General features: G+C 39.0%; 1 protein-coding gene across 2 annotated transcripts in view; it reads right to left on the bottom strand.

The window, feature by feature from the left end:
* LOC127932073 (protein phosphatase 1 regulatory subunit 1A-like) overlaps nt 1–27,052 on the bottom strand; it is a 74,172-nt gene extending 47,120 nt beyond the window's left edge. For both annotated transcript variants that reach the window (XM_052526388.1, XM_052526389.1), the window contains exons 1-2: nt 26,542–27,052; nt 5,109–5,169 (exon numbers count right to left, since the gene is read on the bottom strand). In XM_052526388.1, coding sequence (XP_052382348.1) covers nt 5,109–5,169; nt 26,542–26,622 — 142 coding nt within the window. In that variant the 5' untranslated portion in view covers nt 26,623–27,052. The remainder of the gene's footprint in view (nt 1–5,108; nt 5,170–26,541) is intronic.
* Between the last annotated feature and the right edge of the window lie 53 nt (nt 27,053–27,105).

Genomic DNA, 27,105 nt, shown 5'->3' with positions numbered 1-27,105 from the left:
AATTACCTGGAGAAGACTGGTTTAATTACCTGGCGAAGACTAGTTTAATTACCTGGAGAAGACTGGTTTAATTACCTGGAGAAGACTAGTTTAATTACCTGGAGAAGACTAGTTTAATTACCTGGAGAAGACTGGTTTAATTACCTAGAGAAGACTGCTTTAATTACCTGGAGAATACTAGTTTAATTACATGGAGAAGACTAGTTTAATTACCTGGAGAAGACTGGTTTAATGACCTGGAGAAGACTAGTTTAATTACCTGGAGAAGACTGGTTTAATTACCTGGAGAAGACTGGTTTAATTACCTGGAGAAGACTGGTTTAATGACCTGGAGAAGACTAGTTTAATTACCTGGAGAAGACTAGTTTAATTACCTGGAGAAGACTAGTTTAATTACCTGGAGAAGACTAGTTTAATTACCTGGAGAAGACTGGTTTAATTACCTGGAGAAGACTAGTTTAATTACCTGGAGAAGACTAGTTTAATTACCTGGAGAAGACTAGTTTAATTACCTGGAGAAGACTAGTTTAATTACCTGGAGAAGACTAGTTTAATTACCTGTAGAAGACTAGTTTAATTACATGGAGAAGACTGGTTTAATTACCTGGAGAAGACTAGTTTAATTACCTGGAGAAGACTGGTTTAATTACCTGGAGAAGACTAGTTTAATTACCTGGAGAAGACTGGTTTAATTACCTGGAGAAGACTAGTTTAATGACCTGGAGAAGACTTGTTTAATTACCTGGAGAAGACTAGTTTAATTACCTGGAGAAGACTGGTTTAATTACCTGGAGAAGACGATTTTAATTACCTGGAGAAGACTAGTTTAATTACCTGGATAAGACTAGTTTAATTACCTGGAGAAGACTAGTTTAATTACCTGGAGAAGACTTTTAATTACCTGGAGAAGACTGTTTTAATTACCTGGAGAAGACTGGTTTAATTACCTGGAGAAGACTGGTTTAATTACCTGGAGAAGACTGGTTTAATTACCTGGAGAAGACTAGTTTAATTACCTGGAGAAGACTGGTTTAATTACCTGGAGAAGACTAGTTTAATGACCTGGAGAAGACTTGTTTAATTACCTGGAGAAGACTAGTTTAATTACCTGGAGAAGACTGGTTTAATTACCTGGAGAAGACGATTTTAATTACCTGGAGAAGACTAGTTTAATTACCTGGATAAGACTAGTTTAATTACCTGGAGAAGACTAGTTTAATTACCTGGAGAAGACTTTTAATTACCTGGAGAAGACTGTTTTAATTACCTGGAGAAGACTGGTTTAATTACCTGGAGAAGACTGGTTTAATTACCTGGAGAAGACTGGTTTAATTACCTGGAGAAGACTAGTTTAATTACCTGGAGAAGACTAGTTTAATTACCTGGATAAGACTAGTTTAATTACCTGGAGAAGACTAGTTTAATTACCTGGAGAAGACTAGTTTAATTACCTGGATAAGACTAGTTTAATTACCTGAGAAGACTAGTTTAATTACATGGAGAAGACTAGTTTAATTACCTGGAGAAGACTGTTTTAATTACCTGGAGAAGACTAGTTTAATTACCTGGAGAAGACTGGTTTAATTACCTGGAGAAGACTGGTTTAATTACCTGGAGACGACTGTTTTAATTACCTGGAGAAGACTAGTTTAATTACCTGGAGAAGACTGTTTTAATTACCTGGAGAAGACTGGTTTAATTACCTGGAGAAGACTGGTTTAATTACCTGGAGAAGACTGGTTTAATTACCTGGAGAAGACTAGTTTAATTACCTGGAGAAGACTAGTTTAATTACCTGGATAAGACTAGTTTAATTACCTGGAGAAGACTAGTTTAATTACCTGGATAAGACTAGTTTAATTACCTGGATAAGACTAGTTTAATTACCTGGAGAAGACTAGTTTAATTACCTGGAGAAGACTAGTTTAATTACCTGGAGAAGACTGTTTTAATTACCTGGAGAAGACTAGTTTAATTACCTGGAGAAGACTGGTTTAATTACCTGGAGAAGACTGGTTTAATTACCTGGAGACGACTGTTTTAATTACCTGGAGAAGACTAGTTTAATTACCTGGAGAAGACTGGTTTAATTACCTGGAGAAGACTGGTTTAATTACCTGGAGAAGACTGTTTTAATTACCTGGAGAAGACTAGTTTAATTACCTGGAGAAGACTGGTTTAATTACCTGGAGAAGACTGGTTTAATTACCTGGAGAAGACTGTTTTAATTACCCGGAGAAGACTGGTTTAATTACCTGGAGACGACTGTTTTAATTACCTGGAGAAGACTAGTTTAATTACCTGGAGAAGACTGGTTTAATTACCTGGAGAAGACTGGTTTAATTACCTGGAGAAGACTGGTTTAATGACCTGGAGAAGACTAGTTTAATTACCTGGAGAAGACTGGTTTAATTACCTGGAGAAGACTGGTTTAATTACCTGGAGAAGACTGGTTTAATGACCTGGAGAAGACTAGTTTAATTACCTGGAGAAGACTAGTTTAATTACCTGGAGAAGACTAGTTTAATTACCTGGAGAAGACTAGTTTAATTACCTGGAGAAGACTGGTTTAATTACCTAGAGAAGACTGCTTTAATTACCTGGAGAATACTAGTTTAATTACATGGAGAAGACTAGTTTAATTACCTGGGGAAGACTGGTTTAATGACCTGGAGAAGACTAGTTTAATTACCTGGAGAAGACTGGTTTAATTACCTGGAGAAGACTGGTTTAATTACCTGGAGAAGACTGGTTTAATGACCTGGAGAAGACTAGTTTAATTACCTGGAGAAGACTAGTTTAATTACCTGGAGAAGACTAGTTTAATTACCTGGAGAAGACTAGTTTAATTACCTGGAGAAGACTGGTTTAATTACCTGGAGAAGACTAGTTTAATTACCTGGAGAAGACTAGTTTAATTACCTGGAGAAGACTAGTTTAATTACCTGGAGAAGACTAGTTTAATTACCTGGAGAAGACTAGTTTAATTACCTGTAGAAGACTAGTTTAATTACATGGAGAAGACTGGTTTAATTACCTGGAGAAGACTAGTTTAATTACCTGGAGAAGACTGGTTTAATTACCTGGAGAAGACTAGTTTAATTACCTGGAGAAGACTGGTTTAATTACCTGGAGAAGACTAGTTTAATGACCTGGAGAAGACTTGTTTAATTACCTGGAGAAGACTGGTTTAATTACCTGGAGAAGACTGTTTTAATTACCTGGAGAAGACTAGTTTAATTACCCGGAGAAGACTGGTTTAATTACCTGGAGAAGACTGGTTTAATTACCTGGAGAAGACTGGTTTAATTACCTGGAGAAGACTAGTTTAATTACCTGGAGAAGACTGGTTTAATTACCTGGAGAAGACTAGTTTAATTACCTGGAGAAGACTGTTTTAATTACCTGGAGAAGACTGTTTTAATTACCTGGAGAAGACTGGTTTAATTACCTGGAGAAGACTGGTTTAATTACCTGGAGAAGACTGGTTTAATTACCTGGAGAAGACTAGTTTAATTACCTGGAGAAGACTAGTTTAATTACCTGGATAATACTAGTTTAATTACCTGGAGAAGACTAGTTTAATTACCTGGAGAAGACTAGTTTAATTACCTGGATAAGACTAGTTTAATTACCTGGAGAAGACTAGTTTAATTACCTGGAGAATACTAATTTAATTACCTGGAGAAGACTGGTTTAATTACCTGGAGAAGACTAGTTTAATTACCTGGAGAAGACTAGTTTAATTACCTGGATAAGACTAGTTTAATTACCTGGAGAAGACTAGTTTAATTACCTGGAGAAGACTTTTAATTACCTGGAGAAGACTGTTTTAATTACCTGGAGAAGACTGGTTTAATTACCTGGAGAAGACTGGTTTAATTACCTGGAGAAGACTGGTTTAATTACCTGGAGAAGACTAGTTTAATTACCTGGAGAAGACTAGTTTAATTACCTGGATAAGACTAGTTTAATTACCTGGAGAAGACTAGTTTAATTACCTGGAGAAGACTCGTTTAATTACCTGGATAAGACTAGTTTAATTACCTGGAGAAGACTAGTTTAATTACATGGAGAAGACTAGTTTAATTACCTGGAGAAGACTGTTTTAATTACCTGGAGAAGACTAGTTTAATTACCTGGAGAAGACTGGTTTAATTACCTGGAGAAGACTGGTTTAATTACCTGGAGACGACTGTTTTAATTACCTGGAGAAGACTAGTTTAATTACCTGGAGAAGACTGTTTTAATTACCTGGAGAAGACTGGTTTAATTACCTGGAGAAGACTGGTTTAATTACATGGAGAAGAATGGTTTAATTACCTGGAGAAGACTAGTTTAATTACCTGGAGAAGACTAGTTTAATTACCTGGATAAGACTAGTTTAATTACCTGGAGAAGACTAGTTTAATTACCTGGATAAGACTAGTTTAATTACCTGGATAAGACTAGTTTAATTACCTGGAGAAGACTAGTTTAATTACCTGGAGAAGACTAGTTTAATTACCTGGAGAAGACTGTTTTAATTACCTGGAGAAGACTAGTTTAATTACCTGGAGAAGACTGGTTTAATTACCTGGAGAAGACTGGTTTAATTACCTGGAGACGACTGTTTTAATTACCTGGAGAAGACTAGTTTAATTAATTACATGGAGAAGACTGGTTTAATTACCTGGAGAAGACTGGTTTAATTACCTGGAGAAGACTGTTTAATTACCTGGAGAAGACTGGTTTAATTACCTGGAGAAGACTGGTTTAATTACCTGGAGAAGACTGGTTTAATTACCTGGAGAAGACTGTTTTAATTACCTGGAGAAGACTGGTTTAATTACCTGGAGACGACTGTTTTAATTACCTGGAGAAGACTAGTTTAATTACCTGGAGAAGACTGGTTTAATTACCTGGAGAAGACTGGTTTAATTACCTGGAGAAGACTGGTTTAATTACCTGGAGACGACTGTTTTAATTACCTGGAGAAGACTAGTTTAATTACCTGGAGAAGACTGGTTTAATTACCTGGAGAAGACTGGTTTAATTACCTGGAGAAGACTGTTTTAATTACCTGGAGAAGACTAGTTTAATTACCTGGAGAAGACTGGTTTAATTACCTGGAGAAGACTGGTCACTGGATGCTACCAGAGTAGCAGGTGTGGGCCGCCGTCTTCTGATCTGGAGAGAAGAGACAGAACTTACGTCATTATTCAGTAAGATCCCAGGAAAACCCAATGGGAATATTTTGTGGTGGTGGGTTTTTTCTAAGAGTTAGAACGTAGATGTGTTTGTGTGCTTCCAATAGACTCCAACAACAGAATTACAGGGATGTGTATTGTTCCTGGACACACACGCGCACGGCAGCAGTTATGAGCTGTAGCCTAGCTGGCAGCCTTGCTGACGAAGGCTGAGCGTCATGTGAAGTCCAATCCTATTGCCGTTTCTAGAAGATGCATTCTGCCATAACAGCCTGTTCACAGCCTGTAGCCCACACAGTGTTATTGATGAGTGTACTGCAGTGTTCTGGAGTGATATCGAACAGCAATATGATGGTTATTTTAGAGGCTAGATATAAATATAGATATAAAGCTCATGCCTGCTTCTTTTTCTCTTTTTCTCAGAACTAAATAAAGCCTACAGTTAGAAACATAAATATTGGGCTTCCTGTGTAAACACAGCCTCCGTGGTTTGTGAAAGGCAGCTTATCCAGTGAAAGAAAGCTTCCCTAATTGTAAGTCTCGCTCTGCCTTCCCAGTGAATAGCACTGGATACAGGATATTTTAATAGGGGCTGACTGGTCAATGTTATCTCCTTGACGACACACTGTTCACTAGTCAATGTTATCTCCTTGAGGACACACTGTCCACTCTTCAATGTTATCTCCTTGGTGACACACTGTTCACTAGTCAATGTTATCTCCTTGACGACACACTTTTCACTAGTCAATATTATCTCCTTGATGACACACTGTTCACTAGTCAATGTTATCTCCTTGATGACACACTGTTTACTAGTCAATATTATCTCCTTGATGACACACTGTTCACTAGTCAATATTATCTCCTTGACGACACACTGTTCACTAGTCAATATTATCTCCTTGATGACACACTGTTCACTAGTCAATGTTATCTCCTTGACACACTGTTCACTAGTCAATATTATCTCCTTGACGACACACTGTTCACTAGTCAATGTTATTATCTGTTCACTAGTCAATGTTATCTCCTTGATGACACACTGTTCACTAGTCAATTTTATCTCCTTGATGACACATTGTTCACTAGTAAATGTTATCTCCTTGCAGACACACTGTTCACTAGTCAATGTTATCTCCTTGCAGACACACTGTTCACTAGTCAATATTATGTTGATGACACACTGTTCACCAGTCAATGTTATCTCCTTGACGACACACTGTTCACTAGTCAATGTTATCTCCTTGCAGACACACTGTTCACTAGTAAATGTTATCTCCTTGCAGACAAACACACATCACTTTTCCACGTCACTTCCCTGCAACTCCCTCTCCTTCACATTCATCATAACTCCCACATGGAGAACAGAAAGAGGCCTGTCTTACAGAGAGAAGGGCACGGAGAGTCATAGATTCTGTTACTGTTGTTCATGTGAAGGATTCCAATGCGCTGGGAAAAATACAGTTCTTCAGTTGTTCTGATGGATCATAGTAACAATAGAATGAATATAATTACACCCCTTCATTTCTGTATAACCAGTTCATGTCAGTCCGTGCTTCTCTCTCCGATTCATACAGTCTGGTATAGTCTGGTCCGAATTTCACCAAATAACAAACTACCATCCCTCTACAGCATGCCTTGGGATGTTTCATCTATTGCTCCATATTGTATGAAACAGGGACTGTTCTAACATCTTTCTACAGCCATCACATAGAACTATTCATAGACCTGTCCTTGTAACAGCGGTCTTGTTCAACTTTTAATTATCCAAATTATTCATGGGCTTTTGAGGGCCAGCAGTGAGTTCTCATCCCAAATTGCACCCTTGTCCCTATATAGGGCACTACTTTTGACCAGGGCCCATAGGCTAGTAGTGAGCTACTCCAGACCAGGGCCCAACGGCTAGTACTGAGCTACTTCAGACCAGGGCCCATGCAGTATAAAGGGAATAGGGAGGTTTTTGGGACTCTCCTGCCTCCGTCTCTTTTTCTGCCCTGACAGAAATCCTTCTTCTCTATGACGCTCAGGATCAGAGGTGTACAACAGAATAGTAGCACATGCCTGGTTCAGTAGCACAGAGCTGGTTCAGTATTATAGAGCTGGTTCAGTATTATAGAGCTGGTTCAGTATTATAGAGCTGGTTCAGTAGCACAGAGCTGGTTCAGTAGCACAGAGCTGGTTCAGTATTATAGAGCTGGTTCAGTATTATAGAGCTGGTTCAGTAGCACAGAGCTGGTTCAGTAGCACAGAGCTGGTTCAGTATCACAGAGCTGGTTCAGTATCACAGAGCTGGTTCAGTATTATAGAGCTGGTTCAGTAGCACAGAGCTGGTTCAGTAGCACAGAGCTGGTTCAGTAGCACACGGCTGGTTCAGTAGCACAGAGCTGGTTCAGTATCACAGAGCTGGTTCAGTATCACAGAGCTGGTTCAGTATTATAGAGCTGGTTCAGTAGCACAGAGCTGGTTCAGTATTATAGAGCTGGTTCAGTAGCACAGAGCTGGTTCAGTATCACAGAGCTGGTTCAGTATCACAGAGCTGGTTCAGTATTATAGAGCTGGTTCAGTAGCACAGAGCTGGTTCAGTAGCACACGGCTGGTTCAGGAGCACAGAGCTTGTTCTGTATCATAGAGCTGGTTGAGTATTATAGAGCTGGTTCAGTAGCACAGAGCTGGTTCAGTATTTACATTTACATTTAAGTCATTTAGCAGACGCTCTTATCCAGAGCGACTTACAAATTGGTGCATTCACCTTATGACATCCAGTGGAACAGCCACTTTACAATAGTGCATCTAAATCTTTTAAGGGGGGGGGTGAGAAGGATTACTTTATCCTATCCTAGGTATTCCTTAAAGAAGTGGGGTTTCAGGTGTCTCCGGAAGGTGGTGATTGACTCCGCTGTCCTGGCGTCGTGAGGGAGTTTGTTCCACCATTAGGGGGCCAGAGCAGCGAACAGTTTTGACTGGGCTGAGCGGGAACTGTACTTCCTCAGTGGTAGGGAGGCGAGCAGGCCAGAGGTGGATGAACGCAGTGCCCTTGTTTGGGTGTAGGGCCTGATCAGAGCCTGGAGGTACTGAGGTGCCGTTCCCCTCACAGCTCCATAGGGATGAGTATCACACGGCTGGTTCAGTAGCACACAGATGGTTCAGTAGCACAGAACTGGTTCAGTGTCACACGGCTGGTTCAGTAGCACACAGATGGTTTAGTATCATAGAGCTGGTTCAGTATTATGGAGCTGGTTCAGTAGCACAGAGCTGGTTCAGAATTATGGAGCTGGTTCAGTAGCACAGAGCTGGTTCAGTATTATGGAGCTGGTTCAGTAGCACAGAGCTGGTTCAGTATTATGGAGCTGGTTCAGTAGCACAGAGCTGGTTCAGAATTATGGAGCTGGTTCAGTAGCACAGAGCTGGTTCAGTAGCACATAAATGGTTCAGTAGCACACAGATGGTTTAGTAGCACAGAGCTGGTTCAGTACCATAGAGCTGGTTCAGTAACACAGAGTTTGTTCAGTAGAACAGAGCTGGTTCAGTATTATAGAGCTGGTTCAGTAGCAGAGAGTTGGTTCAGTAGCACAGAGCTGGTTCAGAAGCAGAGAGCTGGTTGAGTATTATAGAGCTGGTTCAGTAGAACAGAGCTGGTTCAGAAGCAGAGAGCTGGTTCAGTATTATAGAGCTGGTTCAGTAGCAGAGAGTTGGTTCAGTAGCACAGTGCTGGTTTCGCAGCACAGAGTTTGATCAGTTACACAGAGCTGTGTCAATAGTAGGGTTACAGTTTACTAGACTTACAGTAGCCTATAATTAAGTCTCATTGTGTTATGGATACTGTAGTGAATGGCAGAACAGGGAAGCAAACCCGGGTCACAAGCATGAAACACCCTACGCATCGCTCCGATATACATATCCCAACCAGAAGCCATGGATTACAGGCAACATCCACATTGAGCTAAAGGCTAGAGCTTCCACTTTCAAGGAGTGGGAAACTAATCCGGACACATGTAAAAAAATCCCTCTATGCCCTCAGATGAACCATCAAACAAGTGTCAATACAGGATTAAGATTGAATACTACTACACCGGCTCTGGCGATCGTCAGATGTGGCAGGGCTTGAAAACGTAGAATGTATGCACACATGACTGTAAGTCGCTTTGGATAAAAGCGTCTGCTAAATGGCATATATTATTATATTATTATTATTATTATTATATTATTATTAAAACTATTACAGACTAAAAAGGGAAACACAGACGCGAGCTGCGCAGTGACGCAAGCCTACCAGACGAGTTAAATTTCTTTGATGCTTGCGTCGAGGCAAACAACACTGAAGCATGCACGAGAGCACCAGCTGTTCTGGATGACTGTGTGATAATGCTCTCGGTAGCTGCGGGCCAGATGGATTACCAGGACGTGGTTTCAAGCAGACCACCATAGTCCCTGTGCCCAAGGAAGCGAAGGTAACCAGGTTACCGCCCCGTAGCACTCACATCGGTAGCCATGAAGTGCTTTGATAGGCTGGTCATGGCTCACATCAACAGCATCCTCCCGGACACCCTAGACCCACTCCAATTCGCATACCGCCCCAACAGATCCACAGATGAGGCAATCTCAATCTCAATGCTGTTCATTGACTACAGCTCAGCGTTCAACACCATAATGCCCACGAAGCTCATCATTAAGCTAAGGACCCTGGGACTAAACACTTCCCTCTGCAACTGAATCCTGGACTTCCTGACGGGCCGCCTCCAGGTGGTAAGGGTCTGTCACGCTGATCTTCAACACTGGGGCCCCTCAGGGGTGTCCACTCCTGTACTCTCTCTTCTCCCACGCATGCATTGCCAAACACGACTCATTAAGTTTGCTGACGACACAACAGTGGTAGGCCTGATCACCGACAACGATGAGACAGTCTATAGGGATGAGGTCAGAGACATGGCAGTGTGGTTCCAATAACCTCTCCCTCAATGTGAGCAAGACAAAGGAGCTGATCGTGGACTACAGGAAAAGGCGGGCCGAACAGGCCCCCATTGATATCAAAGGGGCTGTAGTGGAGCGGGGCGAGAGTTTCAAGGTTCTTGGTGTCCACATCACCAACGAAACTATCATTGTCCAAGCACACCAAGGCAGTCGTGAAGAGGGCACGAAAAAACATTTTCCCCCTCAGGAGACTGAAGAGATTTGGCATGGGTCCTCATATCCTCAAAAGGTTCTACAGCTGCACCATCGAGAGCATCCTGCCTGACTGCATCACCTCCTGGTATGGCAACTGTTTGGCATCTGACCGTAAGGCGCTTCAAACTTGTGTTGCGTTCAGAGGGTAGTACGTAGTCTTCCCTGGAAATTCTTTACCCAGTACATCAGTGGGGCCAAGGTCTAGATTTGACTTAAATCCAATTTTAGACAACTAACTTCACATTTCATATTCCCCAAACATTCTCTTTGATTTGGATATTTTCCATACAACGTACAATGTATAAACATCAAACATATACTAGGAAAACTCCTCACGTTACAATTTTTTTTTATAACAAAACAAAAATGACATACATTTTCATATTCCATCTATCGTCATGACCACCATTGTGGCTGGCGGAAACCATTGTTCTAAAGTCCCTTTATTTCATGTTTAATGTTCTGAGGCTGGTTCTCCATAGTAACAGGACAAAGGAATTTGTCTGTGGCCTGAGATTTACCAGGGGCGTGAGGGGTCATAAAAAAAACACATCTTGAGACCCCTAGATCTCTCCTCCTCTGTTGGGGTTGATAGATCATCTGTAGAGCTGTGGTCTCCTGTAACCTGACCTGTTCAGGACAGTCATGACAATAGTCACTTCACCCATACCTACATGTACATATTACCTCCACTAACATGTACCCTCGCACACTGACTAGACATGTGTACCCCCTGTACACAGCCTCGTTATTGTTGTTTTATTGTGTTATTATTTTTGACTTCAGTTTATTTGGTAAATATTTTCTTAGCTCTTCTTGAACTGCACTGTTGGGTAGGGGCTGGTAAAGTAAGCATTTTCACGGTAAAGTCTACCACATGTAACAAATCACGTTTGATTTGATTTGAAATTCATCTCAAGGTGAATCAACAGGGGGTTTTGGACAAGGCTAGTCTGCAGTCTGCAGCAAGTCTTCAGACACATCCAACACTATCACTACTGTGGTTTACCTTCATTCCTATCTGTATTGATATCAAAATAACATTAGCTTATACAACATTTGCACAGGCTATATTTCTGTATCCTACAATTAACAAGAACCATATTTTACTGGGCACCGGGAAGTGCAGTTGCAATACAATTTGAGTCAAAGGAGACATAGATATCTGTTTTACATATTAATAATATGGTTATTGTGTAAAGTCCTGGCTTCTCTCAGGATTGCAGATGCTAAGAATAGATCATGAGGACTTGCATGCATTTCAGTTACAGTAATAAAAACCATACAAACTTACTAAAATAGATTTTCTTCCAGAATCTTTTTAAATGTAGGACAGATGAGTGGTGTTTTAGCCAACACAGTATCTCTGACCTGATATTTCCAGAACTGCCTCCCAGAAGCAATAGAAATGAACAGTAATGTTCCCAGCTCAGGACAAAGATACTGTATGTCTAGACATCAGCTTATAAAATACAGAATAATGGGGATGAGGTTTACTCAAGCCTACCAAAGTCCTTAATGGAGTTACATTACCTATAAATTCAGCAATTCATAATTTTAACTCCACCCTCCCAGGACTCCATCCCCCAGGACTCCATCCCCAGAACTCCATCCCCAGGACTCAATCCCCAGGACTCCATCCCCAGAACTCCATCCCCAGAACTCCATCCCCCAGGACCTCATCCCCAGGACTCCATCCCCAGGACTCCATCCCCAGAAGAACTCCATCCTCAGAAGAACTCCATCCCCAGAACTCCAACCCCCAGGACTCCATCCCCAGGACTCCATCCCCAGAACTCCATCCCCAGAACTCCATTCCCAGGACTCCATCCCCAGGACTCCATCCCCAGAACTCCATTCCCAGAACTCCATAACCCAGGACCCCATCCCCAGGACTCTATCCCCAGAACTCCATCCCCAGGACTCCATCCCCAGAACTCCATCCCCAGAACTCCATAACCCAGGACTCCATCCCCAGGACTCCATCCCCAGGACTCCATCCCCAGAACTCCATCCCCAGAACTCCATAACCCAGGACTACATCCCCAGAACTCCATCCCCAGGACTCCATCCCCAGGACTCCATCTCCAGGACTCCACCCCTAGAAATATAGCTTGATGGACAGTGAATGCTGCTTCTCTCCAGAGCCTGACCTACAGTATCAAACTGTGGTATGTCAAGGTACAACGGGGCTCACAGAAAAACAGAGACGGACACTGAAACACTGTAATTCTGCTGCTGCTCCACACTGAGACACTGTAATTCTGCTGCTGCTCCACATTGAAACACTGTAATTCTGCTGCTGCTCCACACTGAGACACTGTAATTCTGCTGCTGCTCCACCCTGAACACTGTAATTCTGCTGCTGCTCCACACTGAGACACTGTAATTCTGCTGCTGCTCCACACTGAGACACTAATTCTGCTGCTGCTCCACACTCAGACACTCCACAATGAAATGCAGAAATACTTTTCAGCACCACTGGCTGAAATTACATTTTTTTGCATCTACCTATCAATTTTGAGAATTCTTGGTATTTTGGTCCGTTAATATTAGTATTTTCAAAAAGTTCACATACAAATATGTAAAACAACGAAAATGTTTATTTAGATTGTCATACTACTATCATAAAGCATTTTCTTCTTTTTAACAACTTTAAAATTGACATACATCAATCATTTCAAAGCTCACTACATTGAATTACACAGAATTTCAAAGCCCATTTCATAGACAATGTTACATACTGGACTACATTTAATAAACATATTTTGAAGAGATTGTGATTGCTTCTAAATAGGCTTTTGGCACTTGGTAGTCTTAATTTAAATGTACTTGTCTTTAACTAACTCATTTCTCCGGAAGTCAGACTCTTCCCACATGCTTCAGCGTCTGCATTTACACCAAATGATCTGTGGTTATCCTCTGGTTATCCTCTGGTTATCCTGTGGTTATCCTCTGGTTATCCTCTGGTTATCCTGTGGTTATCCTGTGGTTATCCTCTGGTTATCCTGTGGTTATCCTCTGTTTATTCTGTGGTTATCCTCTGGTTATCCTGTGGTTATCCTCTGGTTATCCTGTGGTTATCCTGTGGTTATCCTGTGGTTATCCTCTGGTTATCCTGTGGTTATCCTCTGGTTATCCTCTGGTTATCCTCTGGTTATCCTCTGGTTATCCTGTGGTTATCCTCTGGTTATCCTCTGGTTATCCTGTGGTTATCCTGTGGTTATCCTCTGGTTATCCTGTGGTTATCCTCTGTTTATTCTGTGGTTATCCTCTGGTTATCCTGTGGTTATCCTCTGGTTATCCTGTGGTTATCCTGTGGTTATCCTGTGGTTATCCTCTGGTTATCCTGTGGTTATCCTCTGGTTATCCTGTGGTTATCTTCTGGTTATCCTGTGGTTATCCTGTGGTTATCCTCTGGTTATCCTGTGGTTATCCTCTGGTTATCCTGTGGTTATCCTCTGGTTATCCTGTGGTTATCCTGTGGTTATCCTGTGGTTATCCTCTGGTTATCCTGTGGTTATCCTGTGGTTATCCTCTGGTTATCCTGTGGTTATCCTCTGGTTATCCTCTGGTTATCCTCTGGTTATCCTGTGGTTATCCTGTGGTTATCCTCTGGTTATCCTGTGGTTATCCTCTGGTTATCCTGTGGTTATCCTGTGGTTATCCTCTGGTTATCCTCTGGTTATCCTGTGGTTATCCTCTGGTTATCCTGTGGTTATCCTGTGGTTATCCTCTGGTTATCCTGTGGTTATCCTGTGGTTATCCTCTGGTTATCCTCTGGCTATCCTCTGGTTATCCTGTGGTTATCCTGTGGTTATCCTCTGGTTATCCTCTGGTTATCCTGTGGTTATCCTGTGGTTATCCTGTGGTTATCCTCTGGTTATCCTGTGGTTATCCTGTGGTTATCCTGTGGTTATCCTGTGGTTATCCTGTGGTTATCCTCTGGTTATCATGTGGTTATCCTCTGGTTATCCTGTGGTTATCCTCTGGTTATCCTTAGATATATTCTCCAGACTTTCCAATTGAGAATTGTTGATATTCTGTCATTCTTTCTATTCTATATCATATTTTATTTGAATGAATTTGCCAAAAATGCATGTCTTTAGTATTATAAATATTTTTTTAAAGTATTTATCCACAATCTGCTCTGGAAAAGTCTGGTCCTGAAGTAAAACCAATATATGCACATATTTCAGAAAAATTGTAATGAATTTATTTTATTTTATTTGTGTCTACATCAACTGGTAAAAGTTGATTGTGAAATGGTTAAAGGCTCTATATAATACTGTATGTTTTCTTGAATTTGTTCAGGATTGGGGGACTGTGGAAAGACCTCTAGAGGCATGTCTGGTGGGATAAGTGTGTATGTCAGAGCTGTGTGTAAGTTGACTATGCAAACATTTTGGGATTTTCAACACATTGTTTCTTATAAAAATAAGTGATGCAGTCAGTCTCTCCTCAATTCTTAGCCAAGAGAGACTGGCATGCATAGTATTCATATCAGCCCTCTGATTACAATTAAGAGCAACACATGCCACTCTGTTCTGGGCCAGCTGCAGCTTAACTAGGTCTTTACTTGCAGCACTGGACCACACGACTGGACAATAATCAAGATTAGACAAAGCTAGGGCCTGCAGAACTTGTTTTTTGGAGTGTGGTGTCAAAAAAGCAGAGTATCTCTTTATTACGGACAGACCTCTCCCCATCTTTACAACCATTGAATCTATATGTTTTGACCATGACAGTTTACAATCTAAGGTAACACCAAGTAATTTAGTCTCCTCAACTTGTTCAACAGCCACACCATTCATTACCAGATTCAGCTGAGGTCTAGCATAATAAGGAATGATTTGTACCAAATACAATGCTCTTAGTTTTAGAGATATTCAGGAGGACCAGTTTATTACTGGCCACCCACTCCAAAACAGATTGCAACTCTTCGTTAAGGGGCGGCAGGGTAGCCTAGTGATTAGAGCATTGGACTAGTAACAGAAAGGTTACAAGATTGAATCCCTGAGCTGACAAGGTAAAAATCAGTTGTTCTGCCTCTGAACAAGGCAGTTAACCCGCTGTTCCTAGGCCGTCATTGAAAATAAGAATTGTTCTTTAAACTGACTTGCCTCGTTAAATTAAGGTAGTAAAAAATAAAAATAAATCCGTGACTTCATTAGCTGTGGTTGCTGATGGGTATATGGTTGAATCCTCAGCATACATGGACACACATGCTTTGTTTAATGCCAGCGGCAGGTCATTTAGTGAAAGTAGAGGGCCTAGAGAGCTGCCCTGCGGTACACCACACTTTACATGTTTGATATTAGAGACGCTTCCACTAAAGAAAACCCTTTGAGCTCCATTGAATAGATAGTTCTGAATCCACAATATACCAGAGGTTGAAAGCCATAGCACTTACGTTTATTAAACAACAGGTTATGGTCAATAATATTAAAAGCTGCACTGAAGTCTAACAGTACAATTCATCTTATTATCAATTTGTCAATTTATCATTTTTGTCTGTGAAGTCAGTACATGTTGAGTGCCATTCTATATAAGCATGCTGAATGTCTGTTGTTAATTTGTTTACAGAGAGATAGCATTGTATTTTTTCAAACACAATTTTTTTCCAGCAGTTTGCTAGGAGCTGGCAGCAAGTTTATAGGTCTGCTGTTTGAACCAGTAAAATTCCCCTTTACCACTCTTGGGTAGTGGAATTACTTTGGCTTCCCTCCAGGACTGAGGACAAAGACTTACCTCGAGGCTCATATTAAAATATGACAGACAGGATTGGCTATAGAGTCAGCTACCATCCTCAGTAGCTTTCCATCTAAGTTGTTAATGCCAGGAGGTTTGTCAGCTACTAATCTATCCTAACATTACTACTAATTTATCCTAGCACTACTACTAATCTATCCTAACACTATTGTTAATCTATCCTAACATTTCCAAAGGCTTCCACTAGATGTAAACAGTCTTTATAACTTTGTTTCTGGCTTCTACTATGAAGGGGGATCGAATAAGAGCTGTTTGAATCACGGGTCTGGCAGAATGCCATAAGTCACGCATGCGGCGTGAAAGCGAGCTCCGTTCCTTTTCATTTCTAAAGACAAAGGAATTTTCCGGTTGGAATATTATTGAAGATTTATTATAAAAACAAGATTGATTATATACATCGTTTGACATGTTTCTACGAACTGTAATGGAACTGTTTTGACTTTTCGTCTGAACTAAGTGCCTGCGCCTTGTGAATTTGGATTTGTGAACTAAACTTGCAAACAAAAAGGAGGTATTTGGACATAAATTATGGACTTCATCGAACAAAACAAACATTTATTGTGGAACTGGGATTCCTGGGAGTGCATTCCGAAGAAGTTCATCAAAGGTAAGTGAATATTTATAACGCTATTCTGAGTTTTGTGACACCTCTCCTTGGTTGGAAAATGGCTGTATGTTTTTCTGTGGCGAGGTGCTGACCTAACATAATTACATGGTGTGCTTTTACCGTAAAACCTTTTTGAAATCTGACACAGTGGTTGCATTAAGGAGAAGTTTATCTTTAATTGTGTGTTTAACACTTGTATCTTTCATCAATGTTTATGATGAGTATTTCTGTAATTTGATGTGGCTCTCTGCACTTTCGCCGGATGTTTGTTTGAGACAATGCATTTCTGAACATAACGCACCAATTTCAAGGTTTTTGGACATACAGATTAACTTTATCGAACAAAACACACATGTATTGTCTAACATGGAGTCCTGGGAGTCACATCCGGTGAGGATCATCAAAGGTTAGTGATTCATTTTAACGCTATTTCTGTCTTTTGTGACACCTCTCCTTTCTTTGGAAAATGGCTGTATGTTTTTCTGTGACTAGACACTAACTTAACATAACCGAAAGGTGTGTTTTGCCGTAAAACCTTTTTGAAATCAGACACTGCTGCTGGATTAACAAGAAGTTTATCTTTAAAATGGTGTATAATACGTGTATGTTTGAGGAATTTTAATTATGAGATTTCTGTTGTTTTCAATTTGGCGCCCTGCAATTTCACTGGCTGTTGTCGAGGTGAGACGCTACCGTCCCACATATCACAAAGAAATTAATCTATCCTAACACTACTGTTAATCTATCCTAAAACTACTGTTAATCTATCCTAAAACTACTGTTAATCTATCCTAACACTACTGATAATCTATCCTAACACTACTGTTAATCTATCCTAAAACTACTGTTAATCTATCCTAAAACTACTGTTAATCTATCCTAACACTACTGTTAATCTATCCTAACACTACTGTTAATCTATCCTAACACTACTGTTAATCTATCCTAACACTACTGTTAATCTATCCTAATACTACTGTTAATCTATACTAACACTACTACTAATCTATCCGAACACTACTGTTAATCTATCCTAACACTACTGTTAATCTATCCGAACACTACTGTTAATCTATCCTAACACTACTGTTAATCTATCCTAATACTACTGTTAATCTATACTAACACTACTACTAATCTATCCTAACACTACTGTTAATCTATCCTAATACTACTGTTAATCTATACTAACACTACTACTAATCTATCCTAACACTACTGTTAATCTATCCTAACACTACTGTTAATCTATCCGAACACTACTGTTAATCTATCCTAACACTACTGTTAATCTATCCTAATACTACTGTTAATCTATACTAACACTACTACTAATCTATCCTAACACTACTGTTAATCTATCCTAATACTACTGTTAATCTATACTAACACTACTACTAATCTATCCTAACACTACTGTTAATCTATCCTAACACTACTGTTAATCTATCCGAACACTACTGTTAATCTATCCTAACACTACTGTTAATCTATCCTAATACTACTGTTAATCTATACTAACACTACTACTAATCTATCCTAACACTACTGTTAATCTATCCTAACACTACTGTTAATCTATCCGAACACTACTGTTAATCTATCCTAACACTACTGTTAATCTAGCCTAACACTACTACTAATCTATCCAAACACTAATTCTAATCTATCCTAACACTACTGTTAATCTATCCTAACACTACTACTAATATATCCAAACACTAATTCTAATCTATCCTAACACTACTGTTAATCTATCCTAACACTACTGTTAATCTAGCCTAACACTACTACTAATATATTCAAACACTAATTCTAATCTATCCTAACACTACTGTTAATCTATCCTAACACTACTGTTAATCTATCCTAACACTACTGTTAATCTATCCAAACACTACTGTTAATCTATCCTAACACTACTGTTAATCTATCCTAACACTACTGTTAATCTATCCTAACACTACTGTTAATCTATCCTAACACTACTGTTAATCTATCCTAACACTACTGTTAATCTATCCTAACACTACTGTTAATCTATCCTAACACTACTGTTAATCTATCCTAATACTACTGTTAATCTATACTAACACTACTACTAATCTATCCTAACACTACTGTTAATCTATCCTAACACTACTGTTAATCTATCCAACACTACTGTTAATCTATCCTAACACTACTGTTAATCTATCCTAACACTACTGTTAATCTATCCTAACACTACTGTTAATCTATACTAACACTACTACTAATCTATCCTAACACTACTGTTAATCTATCCTAACACTACTACTAATCTATCCTAACACTACTGTTAATCTATCCTAACACTACTGTTAATCTATCCTAATACTACTGTTAATCTATACTAACACTACTACTAATCTATCCTAACACTACTGTTAATCTATCCTAACACTACTGTTAATCTATCCTAACACTACTGTTAATCTATCCTAACACTACTGTTAATCTATCCTAACACTACTGTTAATCTATCCTAACACTACTGTTAATCTATCCTAACACTACTGTTAATCTATCCTAACACTACTGTTAATCTATCCTAACACTACTGTTAATCTATCCTAACACTACTACTAATCTATCCTAACACTACTGTTAATCTATCCTAACACTACTGTTAATCTATCCTAACACTACTGTTAATCTATCCTAACACTACTGTTAATCTATCCTAACACTACTGTTAATCTATCCTAACACTACTGTTAATCTATCCTAACACTACTGTTAATCTATCCTAACACTACTGTTAAAAACCTCATAAGGATGATGCGAATTTTCGCAGCTTTTTGTAAGAAATCGCGCAACATTTCAACGCCCTGCTACTCATGCCAGGAATATAGTATATGCATATGATTAGTATGTGTGCATAGAAAACACTCTGAAGTTTCTAGAACTAGTTCAATGGTGTCTGTGACTATAACAGAACGAGTTCCATGGTCAAAATCGCCAGAAAACCTGGTTACTTTTTTGACTGAGAAAATCAATCCGCCAGTATACGTATTGTTTAAGGCATGTCGTAAATGTTGGAACCGTGTTTGCAATTCCTACAGATTCCACACGATGTCGCCAGTGTACTGTTTTCCAGGTCCCTTTATCCTTGGTTAGATCACTGACAAGGATGCCATTTTTTTAACCGCGCACCCAGGAAACCTGTCGTTCTCAAAATGGACTTCATTTTCAAAACATACAGCTATTGAATACAGATCGCTCCATGATCAATTTGATCGTTTATTAACGTTTACTAATACCTAAACTTGGATTACAGAAGTAGGTTGAAGTGTTTTGTCAAAGTTTATAGGCAACTTTATGAATTTTAAAAAGTGACGTTGCGTCTTGTAAAAGGGAATATTCCTGGATCAGACCGGTCTTCAGAAAACGTCATTTTGGCTATACAATGACGGATTTAATCGGTAAAAAGACCCAATTGTGATGTTTATGGGATATATAGGAGTGCCAAGAAAGAAGCTCGTCAAAGGTAATGAATGTTTTATATTTTATTTCTGCGTTTTGGGTAGCGCTGGCTACCGCAAAATCTGTCGTTTTTAGGTGACGTTGCAGTACTTTGGGGGTGCATGCTATCAGATAATTGCTTCTCATGCTTTCGCCGAAAAGCATTTTACAAATCTGACTCGGTGGCTTGATTCACAACGAGTGTAGCTTTAATTCAGTACCTTGTATGTGTGTTTTAATGAAAGTTTGATTTTTATCAAAAACTATACGTGGCGCTCTTGAAATTTCCGCTGATTTGATCCCGACAGCGGAACCAACTCCCTAAAAGTTTCTATCCTAACACTACTGTTAATCTATCCTAAAACTACTGTTAGTTTATCCTAACACCTCTGTTAATCTATCCTAACACCACTACTAATCTATCCTAACACTACTGTTAATCTATCCTAACACTACTGTTAGTTTATCCTAACACCTCTGTTAATCTATCCTAACACCACTACTAATCTATCCTAACACTACTGTTAATCTATCCTAACACTACTGTTAATCTATCCTTACACTACTGTTAATCTATCCTAACACTACTGTTAGTAAATCCTAACACTACTGTTAGTAAATCCTAAAACTACTGTTAATCTAGCCTAACACTACTACTAATCTATCCTAACACTACTGTTAATCTATCCTAACACTACTGTTAATCTATCCTAACACTACTGTTAATCTATCCTAACACTACTGTTAATCTATCCTAACACTACTGTTAATCTATCCTAACACTACTACTAATCTATCCTAACACTACTGTTAATCTATCCTAACACTACTGTTAATCTATCCTAACACTACTGTTAGTAAATCCTAAAACTACTGTTAATCTAGCCTAACACTACTACTAATCTATCCAAACACTAATTCTAATCTATCCTAACACTACTGTTAATCTATCCTAACACTACTACTAATCTATCCTAACACTACTGTTAATCTATCCTAACACTACTGTTAATCTATCCTAACACTACTGTTAATCTATCCTAACACTACTGTTAATCTATCCAAACACTACTGTTAATCTATCCTAACACTACTGCTAATCTATCCTAACACTACTGTTAATCTATCCTAACACTACTGTTAATATATTTTAACACTACTGTTAATCTATCCTAACACTACTGTTAATCTATCCGAACACTACTGTTAATCTATCCTAACACTACTACTAATCTATCCTAAAACTACTGTTAATCTATCCTAACACTACTACTAATCTATCCTAAAACTACTGTTAATCTATCCTAACACTACTACTAATCTATCCTAAAACTACTGTTAATCTATCCTAACACTACTACTAATCTATCCTAACACTACTGTTAATCTATCCTAACACTACTGTTAATCTATCCTAACACTACTGTTAATCTATCCTAACACTACTGTTAATCTATCCTAACACTACTGTTAATCTATCCTAACACTACTACTAATCTATCCTAAAACTACTGTTAATCTATCCTAACACTACTACTAATCTATCCTAAAACTACTGTTAATCTATCCTAACACTACTACTAATCTATCCTAACACTACTGTTAATCTATCCTAACACTACTGTTAATCTATCCTAACACTACTGTTAATCTATCCTAACACTACTACTAATCTATCCTAACACTACTGTTAATCTATCCTAACACTACTACTAATCTATCCTAAAACTACTGTTAATCTATCCTAACACTACTACTAATCTATCCTAAAACTACTGTTAATCTATCCTAACACTACTACTAATCTATCCTAAAACTACTGTTAATCTATCCTAACACTACTAATAATCACCTCCCTAACCAAGGCCCTTCTCCCTTGATTGATCAGTTTGGCCGGGCGCTGGCCACTGTGTTTTTGGGGACCTTCAATGATGCACACATTTATTGGTACCCTTCTCCAGATCGGTGCCTCAACACAATCCTGTCTCTGAGTTCTAAGGACAATTCCTTTGAGCGCATGGCTTGGTTTTTGCTCTGAAATGCACTGTCAACTGTGGGGCCTTTATATAGACAGGTGTGTGCCTTTCCAAATCATGTCCAATTAATTGAATTTACCACAGGTAGACTCCAATCAAGTTGTGGAAACATCTCAAGGGTAGAAATAGGATGCACCTGTGGTGAGCTCAATTTCAAGTCCCATAGCAAAGGGTCTGAATACTTACGTAAATAAGGTATTTATGTTTTTTTGTATTTAGTACATTTGCAAAAATGTATTAAACCTTTTTTCACATTGTCATTATGGGGTATTGTGATGTCATTATGGGATATTGTGATGTCATTATGGGGTATTGTGATGTCATTATGGGGTATTGTGATGTCATTATGGGGTATTGTGATGTCATTATGGGGTATTGTGATGTCATTATGGGGTATTGTGTGTAGGTTGATGAGGAATTTATTTAATTTTATTCATTTTAGACTAAGGCTGTAATGAAACAAAATGTTGAAAAAGTCAAAGGGGTCTGAAAACTTTCCGAATGCGCTACCTATCTCCCTGATATATTACATCATTTATGTAGCAGCATACAATGCTGTAATGTTCGTCGTATTCCTCTGGTGAGGAGTAAGACAGATCGGACCAATTTGCAGCGTCGTATGTGTCCGTTTTAATATTTAAAAAAACGAACACTACAAAAATACAAAATAACAACGTGAAACAAACGAAACAGTCCCGTGTAGCACTAACACAAACACGGAAAATAAACACCCACAAACCAAAAGTGAAACCCAGGCTACCTAAGTATGATTCTCAATCAGGGACAACGATTGACAGCTGCCTCTGATTGAGAACCATACAAGGCCGAACTCAAAAACCAACATAGAAAAACAAACATAGACTGCCCACCCCAACTCACACCCCTGACCATACTAAAACAAAGACAAAAACAAAAGGAACTAAGGTCAGAACGTGACGTACATTTTTGGATTTTTGTGCTGTGCTCACTTAATTAAACAGGAAACTTGTCATCAAACTTTGTCATATAAACCATTCTCTGGATTTATGGTGCTTTCAAGACAACTGGGAACTCTGAAAAAAACAAGGTCGAATCATGATGACGTCAGTGATCTTCAGGTCGGAGCTCTAGAAAGAGGCCAGAGTTCCCCACTTACAATTCCCAGTTGGATGACCATTCAAAACATATTTTCCCAGTCAGAGCTCGTTCCCAGTTGTCTTGAACTCATTGAAGTCAGATTTCCCAGTTCTGAGTCAATAGTTGTTTTGAGCCCTGCACAAATGATGCTGGATTGGCAGCATGGCCAATGTTGAGTGTTTATAATTTTAAGCCTGGAAAGGAGACCTTTAAACTGAGAATTGGGACGACACACCCACTCCACTGAATAGCAGGCTAATGATTGCCTTGCAGTGCTTGCAGTTAGCCAACTGATTCATTACAAACCACTTGTTGTTGTTGTGTAATGTTCATGTCCAATGGCTGATGAGCATGTTTTATCTGTCATTTCTCTTCATTATTTCTCTTCATATGACAAGGATTAAAATGGATTTGCCGGTAGACTGTCGACTTGATTCATGATGATGACAGCTATCTAAGATTTTGAAAGTCCAATCAAAGCTACTGTAGATATAACGTGATTTGACATAATTTTATCTGTGGCCAATAACCTTGAGCCGTCAATCCCGATGGGATTGAGTTTTCGAGCTCTGCCCTTAAATGTGTCAGTGACGTGGTGTCACAATGAGTGACAGAACACTGAGCCAATCACAGCGCAACTAGAGAACATTAGCAACCCTTATTTTCCGCTGGCTGCCCCACCACCACAGAAACCACTGAACTAGGCTGAAACATCTGCATTTTAGAGCTGCCTTACTCAAGAAAGCAAAATAGAGACCATGTGTGTATGGAGGCTTTATTAACTCAAAGATTGTTATATCTTTTTTTTACATTGTTTGTAAACTGATATGTGACACATATTAACGCCAAAATAGCATGCAAAAAAAGGCAACCCCCACAAATCAGATATACTGCCCTGAATGATGGGTCGCCACTGCCTAACATTGTATAACTGTCACCCTGTAAAGTCCCAGCGGCTCCATCTGAGTCAGCATGACAGCATGTGACAGCATGTGACAGCATGAAGTCGAGTAGCTCTATTTTCGTTATCCGTCTCTCTCATTCTCTCATTCATAATGAAAACACTCTCTCTGTCTTATTCATGTTATATTTATCACATGGAAGAAATGGGATGTCTCCTTCACTACAGTACAACCAGTCCAGACAGTGAGGCACCCAAAGCCCCAATATGCAGTATTAACTTCCGTGTCCCGAATGGCCATCTTGTGGCCATTCTTTTATATTATATTCTATTCTATTATTTTCTATTCTATTATTTTCTATTATATTCTATATATATTATTTTGCATTCTATTATTTTCTATTCTATTCTATTATTTCCCATTCTCTTATTTTCTATTTTATTATTTTCTATTCTATTCTAGTATTTTCTATTCTATTCTATCATTTTCTATTCTATTCTGTTACTTTCTATTCTAGTATTTTCTATTCTATTATTTTCTATTATATTCTATTATTTTCCATTCTATTATTTTCTATTCTATTCTATTATTTTTCCTTTCTCTTCTTTTCTATTATGTTCTATTCTATTCTAGTATTTTCTATTCTATTCTGTTATTTTCAATTCTATTATTTTCCATTCTATTATTTTCTATTATATTATTTACTAATATATTATTTTCTATTCTATTATATTATTTTCTATTCTATTCAATTCTAGCATTTTCTATTCTGTTCTATTATTTTTTGTACTATTCTATTTTCTATTCTAGTATTTTCTATTCTATTCGATTATTTTCTTTTCCATTATTTTCTATTATTTTCTATTCTGTTCTATTATTTTTTGTTCGATTCTATTTTCTATTCCATTATTTTCTATTCTATTATTTTCAAGTTTATTCTAGTATTTTCTATTCTATACTATTATTTTATATTCTATTCTGTTATTTTCTATTCTATTATTTCTAATCTATTCTATTATTTTCTACTCTATTCTATTATTTTCTACTCTATTCTATTATTTTCTATTCTATTCTATTATTTTCTATTCTATAATTGTTTTTATTCTATAATTTTCTATTCTATCATTTTCTATTCTATTCTATCATTTTCTATTCTATTCTGTTACTTTCTATTCTAGTATATTCTATTATATTATATTATTTTCTATTCTATTCTATTATTTTCCATTCTATTATTTTCTATTCTATTCTATTATTCTCTATTCTATTATTTTCTATTCTATTATTTTATAATATATTATTTTCTATTCTATTCTATTATTTTCTATTCTGCTCTATTATGTTTTGTTCTATTCTATTTTCTATTCTAGTATTTTCTATTCTATTCTATAATTTTCAATTCTATTCTGTTATTCTCTATTCTATTATTTTCTATTCTATTCTGCTGCACGGTCAGATCTGGAAGCACTAGCATTTCGCTACACATTTCTGCTAACCATGTGTATGTGACCAATACAATTGGATTTGACTTGAATAAAGAGCAAAACTTGAAAAAAAAAAAGATCAATGCCGAATAAAAAAAAAGATCTTTAAAAGTTAGCTGTTCTTTGAACATTCAACATATAATTTCACACGTAACAGTTCCTAATACCGTGGAGTCTGCAACTGCAATCGCACGAAAATCACTGCAGCTATTTGCTTCAGAAACACAGAAAAAGCCTTCGAAAGGTCCCTTGCCCGATACATAATGGAGACTCTGCTCTGTAGGGGCTACAACGTCCCCATGTCATAACTAATTGATCCCAACACATGGAATGTCTCTACAGCTCTCAGAACGGACACTATTGAGAGGCTGTGAAGTGTGGTTACATAACCCTGTGACCCCTCACCATGCCGAACCTGTCCCTGTGCCTTTTCAGGTCGGAGACTGAGTGCAATAGCACCGGTGAAACTGTAACTTTTTGTCACCTAGGAAACCTAACAGCTTGTTGTAAGGTCCTGTACCATCACTCCGTGTGACTGTCCCCACTCACCCCCTCCAAGCCTCCTACACCACCTTCCCCAGCCCTCCCTGCCCCTGCCTTCCTCCCCTTCCTTAGCCATCCCTGCCCCCCTGCCCTGTCCTCCCCTTCCCTCCCCAGCCCTCTCTGCCCCACCTTCCTTACCCTAGCCCTCCCTGCCCTCCCCTTCTAAGCCCTTTCCTAGCCCCCTCTGCCCTCCCCTCCTCAGCCCTCCTTGCCTCCCGTACCTTCCCCAGTCCTCTCTCTCACCTGTTCAGCAGCCTCTGGGTCCAGGTGTGAGTCCAGGAGAGGCATGGTGAACTGGATCTTCCTGGGGCTTCCTGTATCCATGGTCCTGCTGTCGGTAATAGTAGTAGACAGAGAAGAGGAGAACCAGGGGACACAGAGTACAGAGAGGAGGAGGGAGAACCAGGGGAGATGGAGTACAGAAAGGAGGAGGGAGGGAGGGAGGGAGTAAAGGTAGCTATGGAAGAGTGGTAGTGGAAGTGGTGATGCTGCTGCACTGAGCTCTGTCTGTCTCGCTTTCTCTCTCTTCACGCACGTCCTGTTATTTTACCCCGTCTCTCTCTCCCTGTCCTTTCTATGCCGTACTCTTTCAGTGTCTTTCTTTGTTTTCCAGCTCTACTGTTCCTCTTTTCAGGCTCCTTTCAGTTTTATAATAGAGAGGAAGGAGGGAGGCAAGGGCATACTGTGCTCTCTCTCTCTCTCTCTCTCTCTCTCTCTCTCTCTCTCTCTCTCTCTCTCTCTCTCTCTCTCTCTCTCTCTCTCTTGCTGAGTCTTGCTCCCTCTACACGACCCCGCCCCCTCTCCACT

The sequence above is a fragment of the Oncorhynchus keta genome, chromosome 10 (genome assembly GCF_023373465.1).
Source record: "Oncorhynchus keta strain PuntledgeMale-10-30-2019 chromosome 10, Oket_V2, whole genome shotgun sequence".
NCBI classification, from domain to species: domain Eukaryota; kingdom Metazoa; phylum Chordata; class Actinopteri; order Salmoniformes; family Salmonidae; genus Oncorhynchus; species Oncorhynchus keta.
The sequence above is the reverse complement of the archived record's forward strand: the minus strand, read 5'-3'. Positions and strand labels throughout refer to the sequence as shown.